At 40.2% G+C, this 18,629-nt stretch overlaps 1 protein-coding gene across 1 annotated transcript in view; it reads left to right on the top strand.

Annotated features, from left to right (window-relative positions):
* The window catches only part of LOC124549778 (derlin-2), a 79,129-nt gene extending 67,017 nt beyond the window's left edge, over nucleotides 1-12,112 (top strand). The window contains exon 6 of the mRNA XM_047125267.1: nucleotides 11,186-12,112. Within this exon, the coding sequence (XP_046981223.1) occupies nucleotides 11,186-11,294 (109 nt within the window). The 3' untranslated portion in view covers nucleotides 11,295-12,112. The remainder of the gene's footprint in view (nucleotides 1-11,185) is intronic.
* Nucleotides 12,113-18,629: the final 6,517 nt, after the last annotated feature.

Raw genomic sequence — 18,629 nt, 5'->3', positions numbered from 1 at the left:
GTCATGCTGAATAGTTATTACTGACCCGCATTGTACAAAACATAGAACGCTAAATGCTTTCTGTTGTCCCCACACCATTTTTACTAGAACTGAAGTGGACGCGTACTGCTGCTACCTAATGGGAACCATGTAAAACTCGAGAGTTTGCTCTTTCCAACAGTATGTTGTTCACACATATCTCAGATCACATAATAGTTATGATTTTTTTAAATTGGTTGATTCATTTTGATACACCCTATATTATGATGCTACCTACCTGTATTGCCGTCAACTCTACCCTCAAAGTTGAAGGTATGAGAATCAGACCTAACAACCCCTATATTACTCCTTCAAGTACTCTTAGTTCCTTGTGGAAGTAAACATTTTTTGGTAGTGAAAACCATAAAACTGCAAGCAGCTATTGTTACAAATTGTGCATAATTATGTTTTACAGTACCTTAAATGTATCAAAAGGAAATTTCACTCAAGGAAACTAACATTTTGAGACTGTTACTGGCTTTCACTTTTACCTTCAGCAGGCAATATGTTAGTCTTGCCAATAGACACATTTAGAAAAGCACAGCACTGTCCTAGCTTTCAGAATTCCCCTTCATCAGGGAGGAGAGAGGGTTAGGTAGGAAAATGTTAAAATGAATGGTAGGTCACTCACACCCAAGGATGAGGAGGACTCGTCTTGTTTCAAGAACTTAAATTAAATTTGTCTGCTCTGTATGTTACACAGTTTAGCCAACCCATGTACAAAAGAATGAAAGAATACAAGAAAAATGCAAATATTTTTCTTGTTTTTCTGATGTAGCCTCAGAAGAAAGAAATCAGTGTTACGTTTTTCTCTTATCTGCTTTGAGTTTTACAATTGTCTTCTCTTTCTGTTTCATGTTTTATATCACAGTACTTTGGAAAAAATGGGCTTACTGTAATTGAGCTTGGTACTTCATACTGAAATAATCACAATTTATTCGTGAAGATGAAGATTAAATTTTACAATTTATTCAAAATAACACTCAAGAAATATACTGACTCTAGTTTGACCCATCATTTTTAAACATTTTTTTTTATCTCCCAGTATGTTCTCACTATTCCAGAACTTACCTATGAAAGGACTAAAAATAGTTAATACTCTTTCATAATTTTTGCGATATATGTATGTTGGCTGTCATTCACATTCTTACACTATTTCACAGGAATATAGTTGTTTCTCTTATTAAACAAACATACTAACAATTACTCTGTTGCTGCTGCTGAAGTTGTTGCTGTTATCATAAAGCAGTTACCAGCTGTGTCAGCTCTTCGCTGCCAGTTTAACAATATTTTGTCAAATCTTTGTGTGGTAAAGTCTCTCCAGTTCGAAATTTTCAATAATTTTTGGCTCTTACATAAATTGTGTAAAAATCTCCTTCTTATCCATCATGGTGGTCTTCTTCTTTCTAGAGATGTTACTACAGTTTAGAAGAACCTGTCTTCGTACAATTACATCACATGACCAATCCATGCAGTCTATCTAGTTTCTATCTTTCCTACAATAGTTGATTGTTTAAATAGACCATATAGGTTTTTCCAGATTTGTCATCGTCTATGAACAAGATCTTTTGCATGCCTGTGTTAGATTGCTTAAGTGACTGATACAGGATGTTTCAAAGTTTCTGCAGCAAATGTCTAGGGGTGATAGATCATGCCATGTGGAACAACTTTTGTTTGAGACAAAGTGTTTGGATGCAAAAGAACCACCTGCTATGGCTCCCACCGGCCATATAGCATTCGACATATCAAGACTGGCTATGTTCCTGACATGTGGCCTGATATAGGTGTTTACCTTTCATCCAATCATCTGCTCTGCATGAAAGGCTGGACACATTTAAGTTCCTGATTCGCTTCTAAAATATCTTTCTCTGCTTAGAGGCTCCCATTCTTGTAATTTTCTTGTTGAAAAACACACTATCAATTTCGTGGGGTAGGGAGTATATTTCACACATGATTAGTAGGCCCTGCTAGTTCAGTGAAGTATTGTCCCAGTGCCAGTGAATATCAAAGGATGCCTAGCGTTGCTGGCAAACATTTATCTCTGACAAAATTCCCTATGGAGTGATTTATCACGCCTAGACGTGTAATGAATACTTTAAAACACCCTTTATATGCATAGTTTGGATTTTTTAGAGATATTTCTGCTTTTTAAGATACTTGACACAACATAAAACATTTTATTTGAAGTTTAATTTTAATTTCACCATTCATAGTAAAATATACAATTGTTAAACCTGAATAAGAAACATACAAGAAAGAATTAAATAATTATCATCCAGTTCCCTTTTCTGACATCTTTCTCAAAAATATTTGAAAAGGTAATATAGTCAAGAGTAGTTTCACATTTGAGGGGAACTAATTTACTTAGCATATCGAAGTTCATATTCCATAAGGATTGCTCAACTGAGAATGCTATTCACACATTCACCCAGCAAATATTAAAAGCCTTAAACAATACTACCAGTTGGTATTTTTTGTGATCTTTCCAAAGCATTTGATCGTGAAGACCACTTTAATCTATAAGAAAAACAGAAACCTAAGTTTGAAACAGTGGAAAATCCAAGATGAAATGTAACAATATTACGAAAGGAAAGTTGCTACTCACCATATAATGGAGATGTGACTCAGCATCTTCGCTATATGGTGAGTAAAAAGCTAAGTTTTATGGTGTTGATAGCTTTTCACACAACTAGTGTAAATCATAATTAACAAATGAAATGCAAAAGGTTGTGATGAATAATTCAAACAAAGTTGGAAGTAACTGAGAAGAAATAATGAAGAGAGTAATACAGGGTTCAATTTTGGGTCAATTTCTATTCCTTATGTATGTGAATGACCTTCGACTTTAACTTTCAACAAGCAGGATTGGTGCTTTTTGCAGACAGCATTAGTGTTATAATAAATCCCAGCACATGAAAGCAACAGAAGAGATTGTTAATGATGTTTGTCAAAGAATTATTAAGTGGTTCTTGAAAACAGTCTCCCTAAATTTTGAGAAAACGCAATATGAGGCTGGTTTGATAAGTTTGGTGAAAAAGCAAGAAAAAATAAACAATTCAACTTACTTCGTGGCGTAGTTTCATTTGAGGGGTATACTCTTGGTCAAGCTATCCTCCAGCTTTTTCATCCCATTGGAAAAATAGATTTTGTCAAACTCCACAAAATACTATTTGACTGCAACTATCACTTTCTAATTTGAAGAAAATTTCATCCCAGCAAGCCAAAGTTTCAAATTAGGGAACAGAAAAAAGTTACATAGGGCTACAGCTACTGATAAGGGTGGATCAGGAACCAATTCAAAGTTCAATTCATGCACTTTCATCATTTTTGTTGCTGATGTTGGATGGTGCATTATCCTGGTGAAAGGCACTTTTTTTGCATGCCAGCTTTGATCCAGCGCAAGTTTTAAACAATCCAGCAATGAAGCATAACAAGGTCCAGTTACGGTTCTGAATTTTTCCATGTAATCTATGAGGATTATTCCTTGAGAGTCCTAAAAAAACAGAGACCATCACCTGACCAACTGACAAAATGATCTTTGCCTTCTTTGGTACCCTTCTGCCAGCATTAGTCCATTGTTTGACTGTTTTGACTCTGGTGTGTAACGATGGACCCAGGTTTCATCAACAGTGACAAATCAGCACAAAAAGTCTTGCAGATAGTAATTACACATTGCCAGATATTGTGTTGAAATTTGGCGGATGCACTTGTGATTGACTATGAGAAATTGTGTCCCCCACCTGCATAGATTATTTTTTGTTCAGGATATTATGCACTTGCTTAGTTCGCCATGCGGGTCTGGGGGTAAGAATAGGCCCAAGGTACTCCTGCCTGTTGTAAGAGGTGACTAAAAGGAGTCGCACACGTTTCGGCCTTTATGTGATGGTCCCCTGTAGGGTTTGACCTCCATTTTTCAAACTTTTCCCAAAGAGCAAGCCAGTTGGAGAAGGGCACCTTACATGGTGCATTGTGTCCATCGTGCATTGAGATCTTTAGCCCACTTTCTTGTCGTCGCATTGGAGTCCCGCCCATTCCCCATCTCTTGGGCAAGGCCATCTTCTTGGGTGTGTTTTCCACCATGCACTATGCAGTGTCACTTTCTGTGCGACGATGACCATGGACTTCTTTGTACCTCATATCCAGCATGGTAGCCAGTCCATTGTGGTGGGGCCGCCATGCACCCTGTTGGTTGTAGCCCCACTGACAACACAGGGATCGCTCTGCTGATGCCTGCACTGTTAACTCCCCAAGTATGCCAAGGAGTAGATGCCCGTCACCCTGGGACATTGGGCTCCCAGCAATGGCCATCCTGCAAGGTGGCCTTTGTTGTGGCTGGGTGGTGCCCATGGGGATGGCCCTTGGTCGGAGTGGGTGGCATCAGGGCGGATGACATGCCATGAGGCGTAGTATGTCACTCTTGCTGGTGGCCCACCACTAGCAGTCTCTGTGGGCAAAGTCTAACCTTAATGCTAAGAAATTACCCCGAGTCGTTCCCCTCCCTGGCCACACAATGGGAATGCCAACTTAAGGATGGCAGTGAAGCTTATTCGCCCTGGTACCTCATATGTATGAGAGTCGATGGGGAATCTTTCATGTCCATGAAGCCTCAGTTTTTTGTGCAGCATTTGGAGGACAAGTTTGGTGAAGTGGAGGGCTTGTCCAAAATGCGCTGTGGGTCAGTTTTGATAAAAACAGCATCCTCTGCCCAGTCACGGGCATTACTTGCTTGTGGCAAGTTGGGGATGTTTCGGTTACTACCATGCCTCATAAGAGCTTAAATATGGTCCAGGGTATTACATTCCACAGGGAACTTCTTTTGCAGTCTGACGACTAGCTACGGGCCAATTTAGAGTGGCAAGGTGTTCATTTCATCCAGCGCATCCATCGGGGTCTGAGGGATAACCAGGTTGCCACCGGTGCCTTCATCTTGGCATTAGAGGGTGACACATTGCCTGAGATGTTCAAGGTGATGGTCTACCTCTGTGACGTCAAGCCATATATCCGTCCCCTCATGTGGTGCTTTAAGTGCTGGAAGTTCAGCCATATGTCTTCTCGCTGTACTTACAGCCCCACCTGTCGAGATTGTGTATGTCCATCACATCCCAATACTCCACACTCCCCAAGTCCCATCCGTGTCAACTGGCGAGAGCATCATTCACCTTGCTTGCCATACTGCAGGATTTTACAGAAAGAGAGGAAAATCGTGGAATATAAGGCCCTGGACCGACTGACCTATACTGAGGCTAAGAGGAAGTTTGAGCGCCTACATCCTGTGGCTATGACCTACTCATATGCCACCGCTATGAGAACAGTTCTCGCCCAAGTTCCTCGAACTCCTGTCGCCCCTCAGAACTGGTAGACTACACCTGCCCCCTTGATATTGGGGGGTCACTTCCCTCCCTGTTGCTCCCGCACCACCTACACACCTACTTAGGGAGCAACCCCCCCCCCCCCCCCCAACCATTGGGGATTTCAGTCCCCACTTCTGAGACAGAGAAGCGTAATTCCTCTTGCTAGGAAGGTGTCCCTTGGGTCACTTCCGTCCCAGGTTTCTGCTAGTGGGAAAGATGACACCCGCCAGCGGATGAAGAGCCCAAAAGCAGCTTGTCATAGGGCTTCACGCTCATCCTCAGTCCCAGAGACTGATTCAGTGAAGTCCTCCCAGCCAGGTAAACCCAAGGAGCAGCGAGAGAAATCCGAAAAGAAAACCCCTAAGACCAAGGAAATTGCGGTGGCACCCACACGACCACTATCTACAAGCTCTGCTTCTGAGGATGGGGTGGAGATTTTGGCATCTGCTGAGGACCTGGATCTCACCAGACCCTCAGACACAATGGATATAGATTGCTCAGGCAAAAAGTTTGTGGCAGCACGTGACCCTGAGGTGTAAACTGCCTCATTGAATGTTCCATGCCTTCCCAGTCTCAAGATGATGATATCCTCCAATGGAATTGTGGCAGTTTTTTCCGCCGCCTGGATGAGCTATGGCTACTGTTAAGGTTTACACCTGCTTTCTGCATTGCCCTCCAGGAAACCTGGTTCCCGCAATGCAGACCCCTGCCCTCCGCGGCTATAAGGGATATTACAGGAACCATGGCAACTATAATAGAGTGTCCGATGGAGTTCGCATTTATGTCCTAAACTCAGTCTGTAGTGAATCTGTGCCCCTTCAAACCCCTCTTGAAGCTGTGGCTATCAGAATACGGACGACACAGGAAATAACTGTCTGCAATGTATATCTTCCTCCAGATGGTGCAGTATCCCTGAAAGTATTAGCTGCACTGATTGATCAACTCCCTAAACCTTTCCTTCTTTTGGGAGATTTTAATGCCCATAACCCCCTGTGGGGTGACACTGTGCTTACTGGCCGAGACAAAGACGTCAAAACTTTACTGTCTGAGTTCGACCTCTGCCTCTTAAATACTGGGGCCGCCACACATTTCAGTGTGGCTGTAGTTACTCAGCCATTGATTTATCGATTAGCAGCCTAGGACTTCTCCCATCTATCCACTGGCAAGCACATGACGACCTGCGTGGTAGTGACCACTTACCCATCTTCCTGTAACTGCTCCGGCGTCAGGCCCATGGATGCCTGCTCAGATGACCTTTAAAGAAGGCAGTCTGGGAAACTTTCATGTCTGATGTAACCATCGTCTCTGCCCCACATAGTAATATCGATGTGATGGTTGAGCAGGTAACTACAATGATCGTTTCTGCAGCAGAAAACATGATCCCTCGCTCCTTATTGTGCCCCCGATGAAAGACAGTCCCTCGGTGGCCGTCGGAAGTCACGGAGGCAATTACAGAGCATCAGTTAGCTCTACAGTGGCATAAGCGACACCATTCCCTAGAGCACTTGATAGCCTTTAAGCGGCTCTGTGCCTGTGTATGCCAGCCTATAAAACGACGGAAACAGTACGCACAACAAACTGCGTGTCATTAAGGAGATTACGAATGTGTGGAAGTCTTGCAGGCCTCTCGCAGGGAATCACTTGTCCTCTGCTGGCTCTGCATTGGCCGCGCTTGAGCGACCCAAAGTTACCTCCTGCACCCTGAAGACCCTCCTCAGTGTCGGTGCGGCATCCGGTTGACAGTGGCCCATGTTCTGGTGCACTGTCCCACTTTGACTGCCCAGCGACGAAATCTTCGGTTACCGGACTCGTTGCTGCTAATTTTATCTGACAACGCCTCATCAGCTGATTTAGTTTTACGTTTTATTCGTGAGGGTGGGTTTTACCATTTGATCGAAGTTTTAGCAAATGACCTTCGTCCCTCTGTGTCCTGCACCCTAGATGCACTAGGGTGGAGGTTTTAATGTGTTGCATAGTGGCTGGCTTCTCCTTTTTGATTCTCATGGTCAGCCAGCAATGGTAATCTGCTTTGTTGTTTTAATCTCTTCATCCCGTTTCTTCCTTTTCTGTCGTTTTCTTGGCCTCTTTTGTCCATTTACATGTTTGTTGCCCTTCATCGTTCTTGTGATTTTTCCTTTCATTCCGTTTTAAGTTGTCAGTCTCGTTTGTTTTATTCTCACACTTGTGGCATTGTTTTAATTGGAACAAGGGACTGATGACCTCATAGTTTTGTCCTTTTCCCCACTCTTTTAAACCAGCCAACTTGATCAGCTGAGATGCCAACAGTCTCAGCAATTTTATGATTTTTTATTCAGTGGTCTTCCATTATATTGTCGGTGGTTTCCTTTATGGTGACCACGGTTTAATGGCTGGAGCATGCTTTGTCTCTGGTGCTTATCCAAGTATATTTAAATTCATTAATCTAAATGTAAGCGGTCTTCAGTGATGGTACAGTGTCCACATGAACTTCATCCAGTTGGTTTTGTTTTGTGCAACAGTTCAACTCTTCATATGAAAATGCTTAATAATAGCACAAAACTCTGTATTCTCCATTTTCAATCGCAGCCGACACTCTGGCCAATACAGATGGCTGTCAACGGTGAACTGTGTGCTATACATTATTTAAGTTCTTTGTATGGTTCTCGGAATAATCAAGCATACCAGTCATGAAGGTGCAACAGGAGTGTTCCATTCTTTCATGGAAATTTGCCAGACTTTCCCTAAACAACCCTCAGGTACTCAGTTCTGTACAACAAATAGTCATACTAATAATTGATGTGGCACATGGACATAAGCCAGTAAACAGGGTGGAATGCTCCAATTTTTTGGGTGTTCATATTAATGAAAATTTTAACTGGAAGAATTATATTAGAAAGGTTCTTAAACAATTAAGTTCAGCTACGTCTAGCTCTTTGTGTGACTGCTAGTGTTGGAAACAAATTAATCAACTTCCAGACATATTTTTTGTAATTCCACTCAGTAATGTCTTAAGGTATAATTTTCTGGGGTGAGTCGCCACTTAGAAAGAACACAAAAGTGAGCAGTAAGAATAACAACATAGTGTTCGCCCACAGTCATCATGTAGGTTCCTCTTTAAGGAGTTAGGAATTTTAGCTGTACTGTCATCGTACATATATTTGCCTATGAAATTCATCATAAATAATCCATCACAATTTAAGAAGAACAGTGCAGTCAATACCTACAACACTAAAGGGGGGAAAATGATGTTATTTAGTCATTATTGAAGCTGTCAAGGGCTCAGAAAAAAGTTCAGTATGCAGCAACAAACTTTTATTAACACTTGTGCAATAACAAGATGTCTGACAGGTAGCAAAGCAAGTTTTAAATCTGACCTAAAATAATTTCTCCTGAACAATTCCTATTCGATGTACAAATTTCTATTTAAAAACTGATAGTCTTTAAACCAAGTTTTTAAGTGTAGTTGGATGAGTACCCAAGACAAAAATGTTTTCATTAATGTTAATGCTGGTCATCTATACATAGCTAGTAAACTGACTTGTTCCACATCATTTTGGTAAAGGAATCACTGAAATGACCTACATAACATGTAACTAACATTATTTGCTCAACTGGTGAAGACATCCAGATATTAAATTTGTTCACTTGTGCAAATATTTCAGTTTAGACTTACAAGTTGTCATTATCTTCATGAGTACGGATTAGCACAAAAATTTTGTCTCATGAATATTAAACTGTAAACCAAATCCTCTGAAGGCTTCTGTTAATTGCTGCATGAAAGTTATAATTTTAGTTTTTAATGTTGTGCCGTCATCTAGTTGTCTTGTGTGTCACATCATATTTCGTATTAATTGAGTGTTGATGTACGAATAAAATATAATAAAAGTGAAAATTACAGCTGGAGTTGGTTTTCAACCCACATTAGCTGTTTCACATTGTCTATGGCTGAGGCACCCATACTGAAAAAGCTTTTTATCTCACAGTAGTAATTTTAAGCCACCTTGTCAATAGGAAAGATAAAACTGCACTTTAAGCAACAAGTTGTCTGTAATGTGAAACAAAATTACTTTTTCATTGTCTTTGGATGTCTCACAAAACACATAACAGCTGTTTTGTTTAATTTGGTCACACACACATGGATGTGTGTGTGTGTGTGTGTGTGTGTGTGTGTGTGTTATACAGGGTGTAACAGACTGCCATTTTAAAAATTTGGGAGATTGTAGAGAATGACGTTTGGAATGTTTTGAAATGAGGAACCTCTGGCTAGAAATGTGAAATAAAGTTTCTACAGCCACCACTGGGTTGTTGAAAACCCACTCCTTACCTATTTGAGATATTACCAGGTGAGATTCTCAGTGAACATTTGGACTGGAATTCAGGGAGATCACTTTATTGGACCACACATCTTATCAGATCGTTTGGGGCCTGGGTGTTTGTGTTGTCCTCATAATTTCATCATCATTCCTGACAGTGGCGAGATTGGACTGTGAAAAAAATTGGACTGTTTGAAAATTGGGACTTTGTATGGGCGCTGATGACCACGCAGGTGAGCGCCCCACAAACCAAACATTATCATATCATCATTATCAGATCATTTGAATGGTGCATGGTATTTCAACTGCCTGGAGAATGCTTTGCCTGAACTTCTGGAGGATATTCCCTTGCAGTTATGCACTGGTTTATGGTATCAGAATGACAGTACGCCAGTGCACTTTGATTGTCAAGCCAGGGCATTCCTCACGGACAAGTTCAAGTAGAGAGTAATTGGCAGAGATTACACAGTCCCTTGCCCTGCACACGCCCCTGACTCGCCCCTCTGTGGGTATGTGTGCTTAACACCAGTAGGAACAGTACCTGAGCTTATTGAGTGCATCTTTACAGCCTCTGATATCACGAGAAGGAAGCGTGGAGTCTTTCAGAGAAGTACACTAAACCTGGTTTGTTGTTGCACATTATGTGACAAAGTTTGTAGTCATCACATTTGAACATAACTCTGAAGAAGTGAAACCACTGATTCAATTTACAGTATCTGATTATATTCTATTGTTTCCTCAAAAAAAGTTTTCCAAATTAGAGTATTCTAGTGTTTCATTTACCTTACCAAATGTATAGTACTGTAGAAATTTTATTTCACAGTCCCAACTATACGTTCCTTATATCAAAAGTTCAGAATTTCATCCTCTACAATCTCTAAAATTTTCAAAATATCATTTTGTTGCATGCTCTATATCCATGAGGGGCAACAGTTTTGGTGTCCATCAGATTACCTGTAGTGATTTCCACTGAACCATCTAGTAATGTGGCACAGTGGCAAGACACTATACTCATGTTTGGGGGGACAGCAGTTTAAATCCAGAGTAGACCATCCAAGTTTATGTTTTCATGTATTAAGCAGAGAATAGTAGAGAAATAGCTTGAAGGTATAGTTCAGCAAACCCTCTGACAAGCACTTAATTGTGAATTGCAGAGTACTCTTGTAGATGTAGATTCCCTGAATTGATTGAGGCAAACACCTTTGAAAAGCATACAGGCAGTGTTCTTCTCCACCCTTCCCCTGTCCAGGCTTATGTTCCATCTTGGATGACCTAGTTGTCCATGGGTCATTAACTCGTAACATTCCTTTCCCACAGTGAACCTGTGCAACTCCTTTTATTGTTTTCTCATATAAAAATGAGCATTATATTCAACAACATTCTTCATTTATCTATTATTGTTTTGATTTTATTTCTTCGTCTGATATCCTCTAAGAGTTTGATAGTTTTGTCGTACCTACAGTAATCATCTAAAAAAATACATAAGCTGTACAGATGAATGTAAGAGAGTTTTGTGTGTTGCAGGAAGACGCTGTTTGATGCGCAGAATGATCCTGACTACACGCCGCTACCTGAGGAACGCCCAGGTGGATTTAATTGGGCAGAAGCTGAACAGCCTGACCAGCCGCAGTGAATTTGTGCATGTGCCAGTCAAATAAAACAGTTTCCTTCTCTATTCTCTGCACAGACTCTGCAGACTACTTTCATAATTATTGAGAAGGGGGAAAAAGAGCCTATTGTTAGACCTGGCATTGTGGTTCAGATCACAATCAGTGTAACCTCTACTGTTCACCATAGTTTGTAAATACTGAACCGCCTCTGGTGCAGTGAGGCTATGGGGCAGTTTATAACTGCTGGGTCAACTTTATTAAATCTCTTTGTGATGTTCAATCAATCACAATCTCACCAAAGAAAAAAGCACATAATAAATGCAGTGGAAAACTGAGTGATTCTTCCTTCTGTGATGTGGATGTGCTCTACATACGTAAGTAAAAGTGAGTTTTATTCCAAGAGCTATATATATTCACACTGTTGGATGGTAAGGTGTTAGATTTTGATCTACTCTAAAATTCAGTGACTGTCATACACATGACTGTCTCATTTATGCACAAAAATGTATCCAATGGATGTGTTTGGAATGAAATGAGATGTTTACCAAATGTAATTAAATATTTTATGTGTAAGTCAGTTTGTTTACTACAAGATGCCATGACTTAATTAGGTCATTGTTGTTATTTCATAATCAAAACAATTTGTACCTGAATACCACATTATTTTTATTTATATTATCTTTCCTGGAACCACACTCAATGTATAGTGTGGTACATGCATCAAAATGTGCGAAAAATAAGAGTTTTCCAAGAGACTGAAGAATATTTACCATTGGTGTCTTATAGTGTAATTCACTCGAAACATGAGGCACAGATGTAAATAAATTTACATAAAACATTATATTCAATGAACCTATTTTGGCTCTGCCAGCAGTAATGTAATATGTGTATTAGCAATTGGAAGATTGGAATCTTACAATGCAGAGAATGTTTAATGGAAGAAACAGGTGATGTTAATAGAAAAGTCTGAAGAGATTAATAGAAAGAGTGAAGAGGAGGACTTTACCTGTCTTGTAATTCCAAGATGATACTAACCACTAATAGAATTTCTCTGTAATTGAGTAGATTCACTGGAAAACATCTTTACAAATTCATTTCATTTATAAAATTTATTGTGGAGCATAGTTTATTTAGTGTGCACTGAGGTGTTGCAGCTTGTATCATTATATGCCCGAAAACTGCATGGAACATTATCACAGAATGGTTTCCACTTCTGGCAGAATTATTTTCTGATACTCTCATTTAGGGCTGTGGAGAAAATTTGACTGGAAAACATCAGTAAGTGAAATCCTCAGATTGGAGCAACTGCCTGAACATATTGATGCCTTTTGTATTTTTCTGTTATGTTTGCACACACAATTTCTGGCCATGCAGACATTTATTTTGTGGGTGTGGCATGTTTGACAGTCACATAATACTAGAGAATTGCTTGTTTAATTCATTTTTGAATAGAAACACCTTTTTAATAAACTGTAGGCAGCACTTCTCACTAGATAACCACTTCCAGAGGAGCATTTCTCAAGGGGATGATGTCACCCATGTCCTCCTAATTAACTTAAACACATATCTAAATTTGCAATCTCTGAAAATGACTACTTCACACATCTGTTAAAGTTAATTGTATCAAAGGGAATCAAGAAAACTAATAAATGATGAGACAGTATTGCTGGTTATTTTTTAAACAATGGAAGCTCCAGGTAGGAATATCAACAATGTAGGAAAAGACAGATTACTTACTGTAAAGAAGACACATCGAGTTGCAGCAGACAGTCAATTAAAAGTCACTCACATATAGCTTTTGTCCATAGCCTTCATCAGTAAAACACACACACACACACACACACACACACACACACACACACACACGACCACCAACTTCAGCATCTCAGGCTGGAATGCAACATCACGTGGGATGCAAGTGGCAGTCTGGAGAAAGCGGGGAAGGGGAAGGGGAGGGAGAGCAGTATATGGGAGAGAGATGAATGCTGTGTGGCGGCGTGTGCAGGGACTAGATGGCCAACAGGTGCAGCATGGGGAGGTTGTGGGGGGAAAAGGAGAGGTGTGGGGAAAGATGGGCAGATGCATTGACAGAGGACTGAAAATGAACAGAGTAGATGAGAATGGGGAGGAGATAATAAATAGAGGGGGTGGGAACTGTTGGTTGGAGGGTGTGGGGCAGTATGTTACCATAGGTTGAGGTCAGAATAGAAGGCTGTGTAGTGCTGGAGTGGGAAGAGAAGGAGATAGGTGGGTGAAGGACAGTGACAACACAGGATGAGAACAAGGTGGTTACAGGAACATCGGATATATTGCAGGGAGAGTTACCACTTGGGCAATTCAGAAAATCTGTTGTTGGTAGGAAGGATCCAGATGACACTGGCTGTGAAGCAGTTATTGAAGTGAAGAACATTGTATGGGTAGTATGCTCAGCAACGGGATGGTCCAGATGTTTCTTGGCCATAGTTTGTTGGTGGCCACTCATGCAGACAGACAGCTTGTTGGTTTTCATGCCCACATAGAACACAGCACAGTGGTTGCAGCTTAACTTGTTGATCACATGATTGGTTTCACAGGTAGCTCTGCCTTTGAAGGGATAAGTGATGCTTGGATCGGGCTGGAATAGGTGGTGGTGGGAGGATGTACAGGACAGATCTTGCATCTAGGTCTGTTACAGGGACACGAGTCGCGAGGCGAGGGTTAGAGAGCAGGAGTGATGTTGGTATGGATGAGGATATTGTGTTGGTCCCATATTAAAGATCAGAAAGGAGAGAAATCTAGCAAACCCATTGTCAATAATATTGTGGTCTCTAGCTACAAAGTTAACAAATTACTAAATAATACGTTAAAAGCAGTATATACTTTAGAGGACACTTTTTAGTGACAATTTTTTCCCCCCGTCTCCTTTTAGCATTTTTAGACACTGAAACTTTGTTAAATGATTTTCTGATCAAAGGTACCATTGAATTTGTTAAAAAAAAAAAAAACACTTGCTGGTGTGTAAAGTGTAAAAAATTGCACTGCAGACATATCTGAATTAATTGAATTTCAAGGGTTAGTGCTGTCTTATAATTATTTTCCCTTTAACAACCAAAATTACCAATAGAAAGAAGGCCTTGCAAAGGAGACTAGCCTTGCTGGAACTCTAGCAGAAATGTTTATTAATGACCTGAGAAAGTTCAGAAATATGTATTACTGACCTGGAGAAAGTTCTTTAAAAGATTTCCCATATTTAGACAAAATATGATATACACTGGTGTGCAAAACTTAAGGACAAAAGTAGGTTTAGAAAGGTCTGTCACTGCCAAGTAAAATAGCTTAATGAAAGAACTGCTGTGGTGTAGTAGAGCAGAAAGTAACTGAGAGAAATAAGTAATCAGACGAGCAGTAATGACACTCTTATATACTTACACTGAAGTCACTGTGATGTTTTATGGCTCCCTACACATTACTAAAAGTTCTTAATAGGGTGTGAGATCACCGTAGGTGGCAGTACATTTTCTGCAACATGTTTCCACATTGGGCATAAGGTTGGTAAGGAGTTCTTGTGGTAGGGTGTTCCATTTCTCTCCAGTGTGGTTGACAACTGCAGGGTGGTCATTGGTGCATGAGGATGTGTTGCAAGACGTCTCCACAACACATCCCATATATGTTCAGTGGTATTTAAGTTAGGGGAATGCACACACCATTTCATTCATTGAATATCATCTCGTTCTAAGAGTTTGCCCACCTGCCCTGTTCGATGCTGTAGAGCATTGTTATCCATAAAAATGAAGTCAGGCCTGAAGAGGCTCCTGAAAAGTTGCACATAGGGAAGGAGTACAGAGTCACAACACGATTGACTGGTGAGTGTATCCTGTTCAAAGACTTGGAGGTAAGTATGTCGACACAACATTATACCTCCCCACACTATAAGATGATCATGTTTGGCAATGTTTCTGGGCGCATTACATGTTCCCACCTCTCACCGTACAAGGGTATGTCCAGCATTGTTGTACATGATTGTTTCGGTGGTCCAGGTTGTAATGGGATACCCTCCTCTAACATTACCTTTCCTTAATTGAAATAGCCGGAATATTTTCGAATCTTGTATAGGTTAAAATTATCTCGGCTGTTTCACTAAAAGAATTAATACAATTTTGTATATGATGTATTATATTTCAGGCTAAAATTATACAAAGAAATTAATTTCTTATTATCGATATGTACCAACTATGCATGTACGGTTAAAATTGCTCTTCTTTTAGAAATATTTGAAATTACAAAATATCTGGCATACTTAAAATTCCTATTATTATTTACACAATCTGATGCTAATTATTAAATTTATTTCTGGACTCATTTATAAAATAATGGTATTACTTGGTGAAGATTCTTCAAGGAAGTTTGTAAACTCTTGTTTTATAAACTCTATGGAATATTGTTAGAATGAGTTAGGGGTGGTGGGCGTGCCTCTGTTTTCGTGTTATGGAAGTGAAGGTTGTAAAGTCAGTGTGATATAGAAGAATGTGACATCATAAAAAACAAATGCAAACAGAAGTCATGCAACAGGCTTACTTAAAATTTATCTAGTCATCTGGAAGTTAAAAAATTTCAGCCTGAAGAATCTGCCCCTATACATGACAAACTGCAGCCAACAACGAGAAAATGAAGATAAGTAAAAGTTATTTGTACATCTTGCACCTCTCAAAGCTTTTGAAATGAATTAATTTTTAAGAAGAGACTGAAAATTTAGTTGTGATGTGTGAGAGGGTAAGATTACAATTGTGGACATCATCTGGGATCAGTTGACTGATAACGAAGTTTTGTCTCTTGCAGAAGAAAAAAGGACAGTGATTTGTGTCATTTGCAGTTATATATATAATTGAAGTCCCAATCATGCGAAGAAAGAAGACCCGAGGACTGCCCAACAAAGTCATATTCAATGGTGACAAGATACTATCAACAATGACGGACCGGATGAATTGAAGACGATTTTACAACTATGACGAAGAACATCAAAAAGAAAAGATAAGTACAAACTGTGTGTGTGTGTGTGTGTGTGTGTGTGTGTGTGTGTTTTTGCTAGCAAAATGAATAGAGACGAGGGTAGAAGTGATGAAGTGAAAGCTGTAGGACCCAGCCAGGACATGTTTTAAACAAGTGAAAATGTAGTCAGCAAAGAAACAGGTAAAACTGATATTTTGCAGTTGATTTTGGCGAAATTAGAGGAAATGAAAATAGCACAGTCTGAAAACAATAGTAAGATGGAGAAGGTACAATACCAAATACACTAACTTAGTAATCAGGTTTCAGAGATAAAAAAAAGGGTTGTCAGAGGGATGTTTTGTGAATTAGGAAAGGAGGTGAGGATTTTTTTTGTCTATAATACAACATACAGTCACCAGTAATTTTTATTTTACAATTGTTGTTGCCTACTTCGGCCCAAACAAATGGGTACTCGTCTGCATTGAGCTGCGTCTTTCTCCTTGTAGACAAATTAAACGGCTTGTCTGGAATCAAGGTACCATAGGGAACCTTCGCCAGCAGTCCTATACCCTTCGCTGTACTCCCAAGTCTTCGAAGCCAAAACATTTGCATCAGGAAAGACTTCAAGGCCACCATAATCCACATGATTCCCCCATACAATAGCCAACGTCAACCAGATACTGCCTCCAAAGACAGCAGTAACATCACATGTGAACTCCATTCTCAGTCCACAAAAGACATTTGGACCACCTGTAAGCTGATGCTTATTGAATTGCCCAGCACATCAATGTCTATTGCTTTCAAAGACTTATACATAGGACCACTGCGCTGCCAACAGCAACGATAAACACGTATGTGGGGGTAAGGAGGAGGCTGGAGCGGGGAGGGGGAGGGATAGTATGGTGGGGGTGGTGGACAGTGAAGTGAAGTGCTGCAGGTTAGACTGAGGGCAGGGGAGAGGTAGGAAGGGGGCGGGAGGAATAGCGGAAAAGGAGAGAAATAAAAAGACTGGGTGTGGTGGTGGAATGACGGCTGTGTAGTACTGGAATGGGAACAGGGAAGGGGCTGGAGGGGTGAAGACGGAGTGGTGAAGACAGTGACCAACAAAGTTGCATTTGCATAAGTGTGTGTGTTTGTGGGTGAGTGTGGGTGCACACATGCGCATATGTCTGTCTGTTGTTGTAGAAGGCCTTAAAGGCTGAAAGCTATAATTGTAAAAGTATTTTTGTTGTGCGTATCTGCAACTCAGCATCTCCACTATATGGTGAGTGGCAACTTTCCTTCTCATAATATTTTTCAATGGTCCTAATTGTAGGAGTAGGTACGGTACTCTGAAAGAGATTTGTAAGAATCAACTGTAGAAATTAACACATATTGACCAACCATTTGACAAAATGACATTGATGCTCTAAAAAGGAGATTACCTGAAAGGTTGCAGTGGTATTTAGTAGGAGGACCGGACAATTGTCTTGAACAATTTTTACGATATGTTGACGGGCTGGATAGGGCCATAGAAAGAAAGAAGTATGTACCATAACAATTGAAATGATAGAGATCACAATGGTAATAACTACAATAACAGAGATAATGGTAACTTCTATTAGGGTCAAAATGTTAATAGAGACAGAAATTTTGAACATCAGCAGAATTGAATAATGGGGATAACCATGGGCAATTTAATAGGAGAAACAACCATAGAAGTAACTACTCGGGAAATGGCAGTCTGCCTCCAAGGAAGTCCACAATTTTGGGGCGAGGAAGCACAAGAAGTACAGGACCCCCAATATACACTTGCAATAAGACAATAATAACTGTGTTAATAATATGGCACAGGTATCTGAAGTTGAACAGAAGAAATATCAGATTTCTTGTTTATGTTTTGATCAAAAGTTTTGGGATACTATGTTTAATTATAGTGATGTAGGTGCTAATCACAAACTGTATTTTGTTTGTCGTCAATTTATTATGTAAGATCATGTAGTTTCTAGAGTTCTGTCGTATCCATTGACTGAGTTTAAATCTATTTGTAGATTCATAAAACTATATAATTGTGTTTTGTTTGTCATGAATTCAGTATGTAAGATGATATGAGTTTTAAAGATCTGTCTTATCTGTTGACCGAGTTAAAATCTATGATACACTACATAATTATGTTTTGTTATAGATTTGTGCTTTAGAATTTGATATACACTCCAGGAAATGGAAAAAAGAACACATTGACACCGGTGTGTCAGACCCACCATACTTGCTCCGGACACTGCGAGAGGGCTGTACAAGCAATGATCACACGCACGGCACAGCAGACACACCAGGAACCGCGGTGTTGGCCGTCGAATGGCGCTAGCTGCGCAGCATTTGTGCACCGCCGCCGTCAGTGTCAGCCAGTTTGCCGT

Source organism: Schistocerca americana, chromosome 1, assembly GCF_021461395.2.
Source record: "Schistocerca americana isolate TAMUIC-IGC-003095 chromosome 1, iqSchAmer2.1, whole genome shotgun sequence".
Lineage (NCBI taxonomy): Eukaryota > Metazoa > Arthropoda > Insecta > Orthoptera > Acrididae > Schistocerca > Schistocerca americana.
The sequence above is the reverse complement of the archived record's forward strand: the minus strand, read 5'-3'. Positions and strand labels throughout refer to the sequence as shown.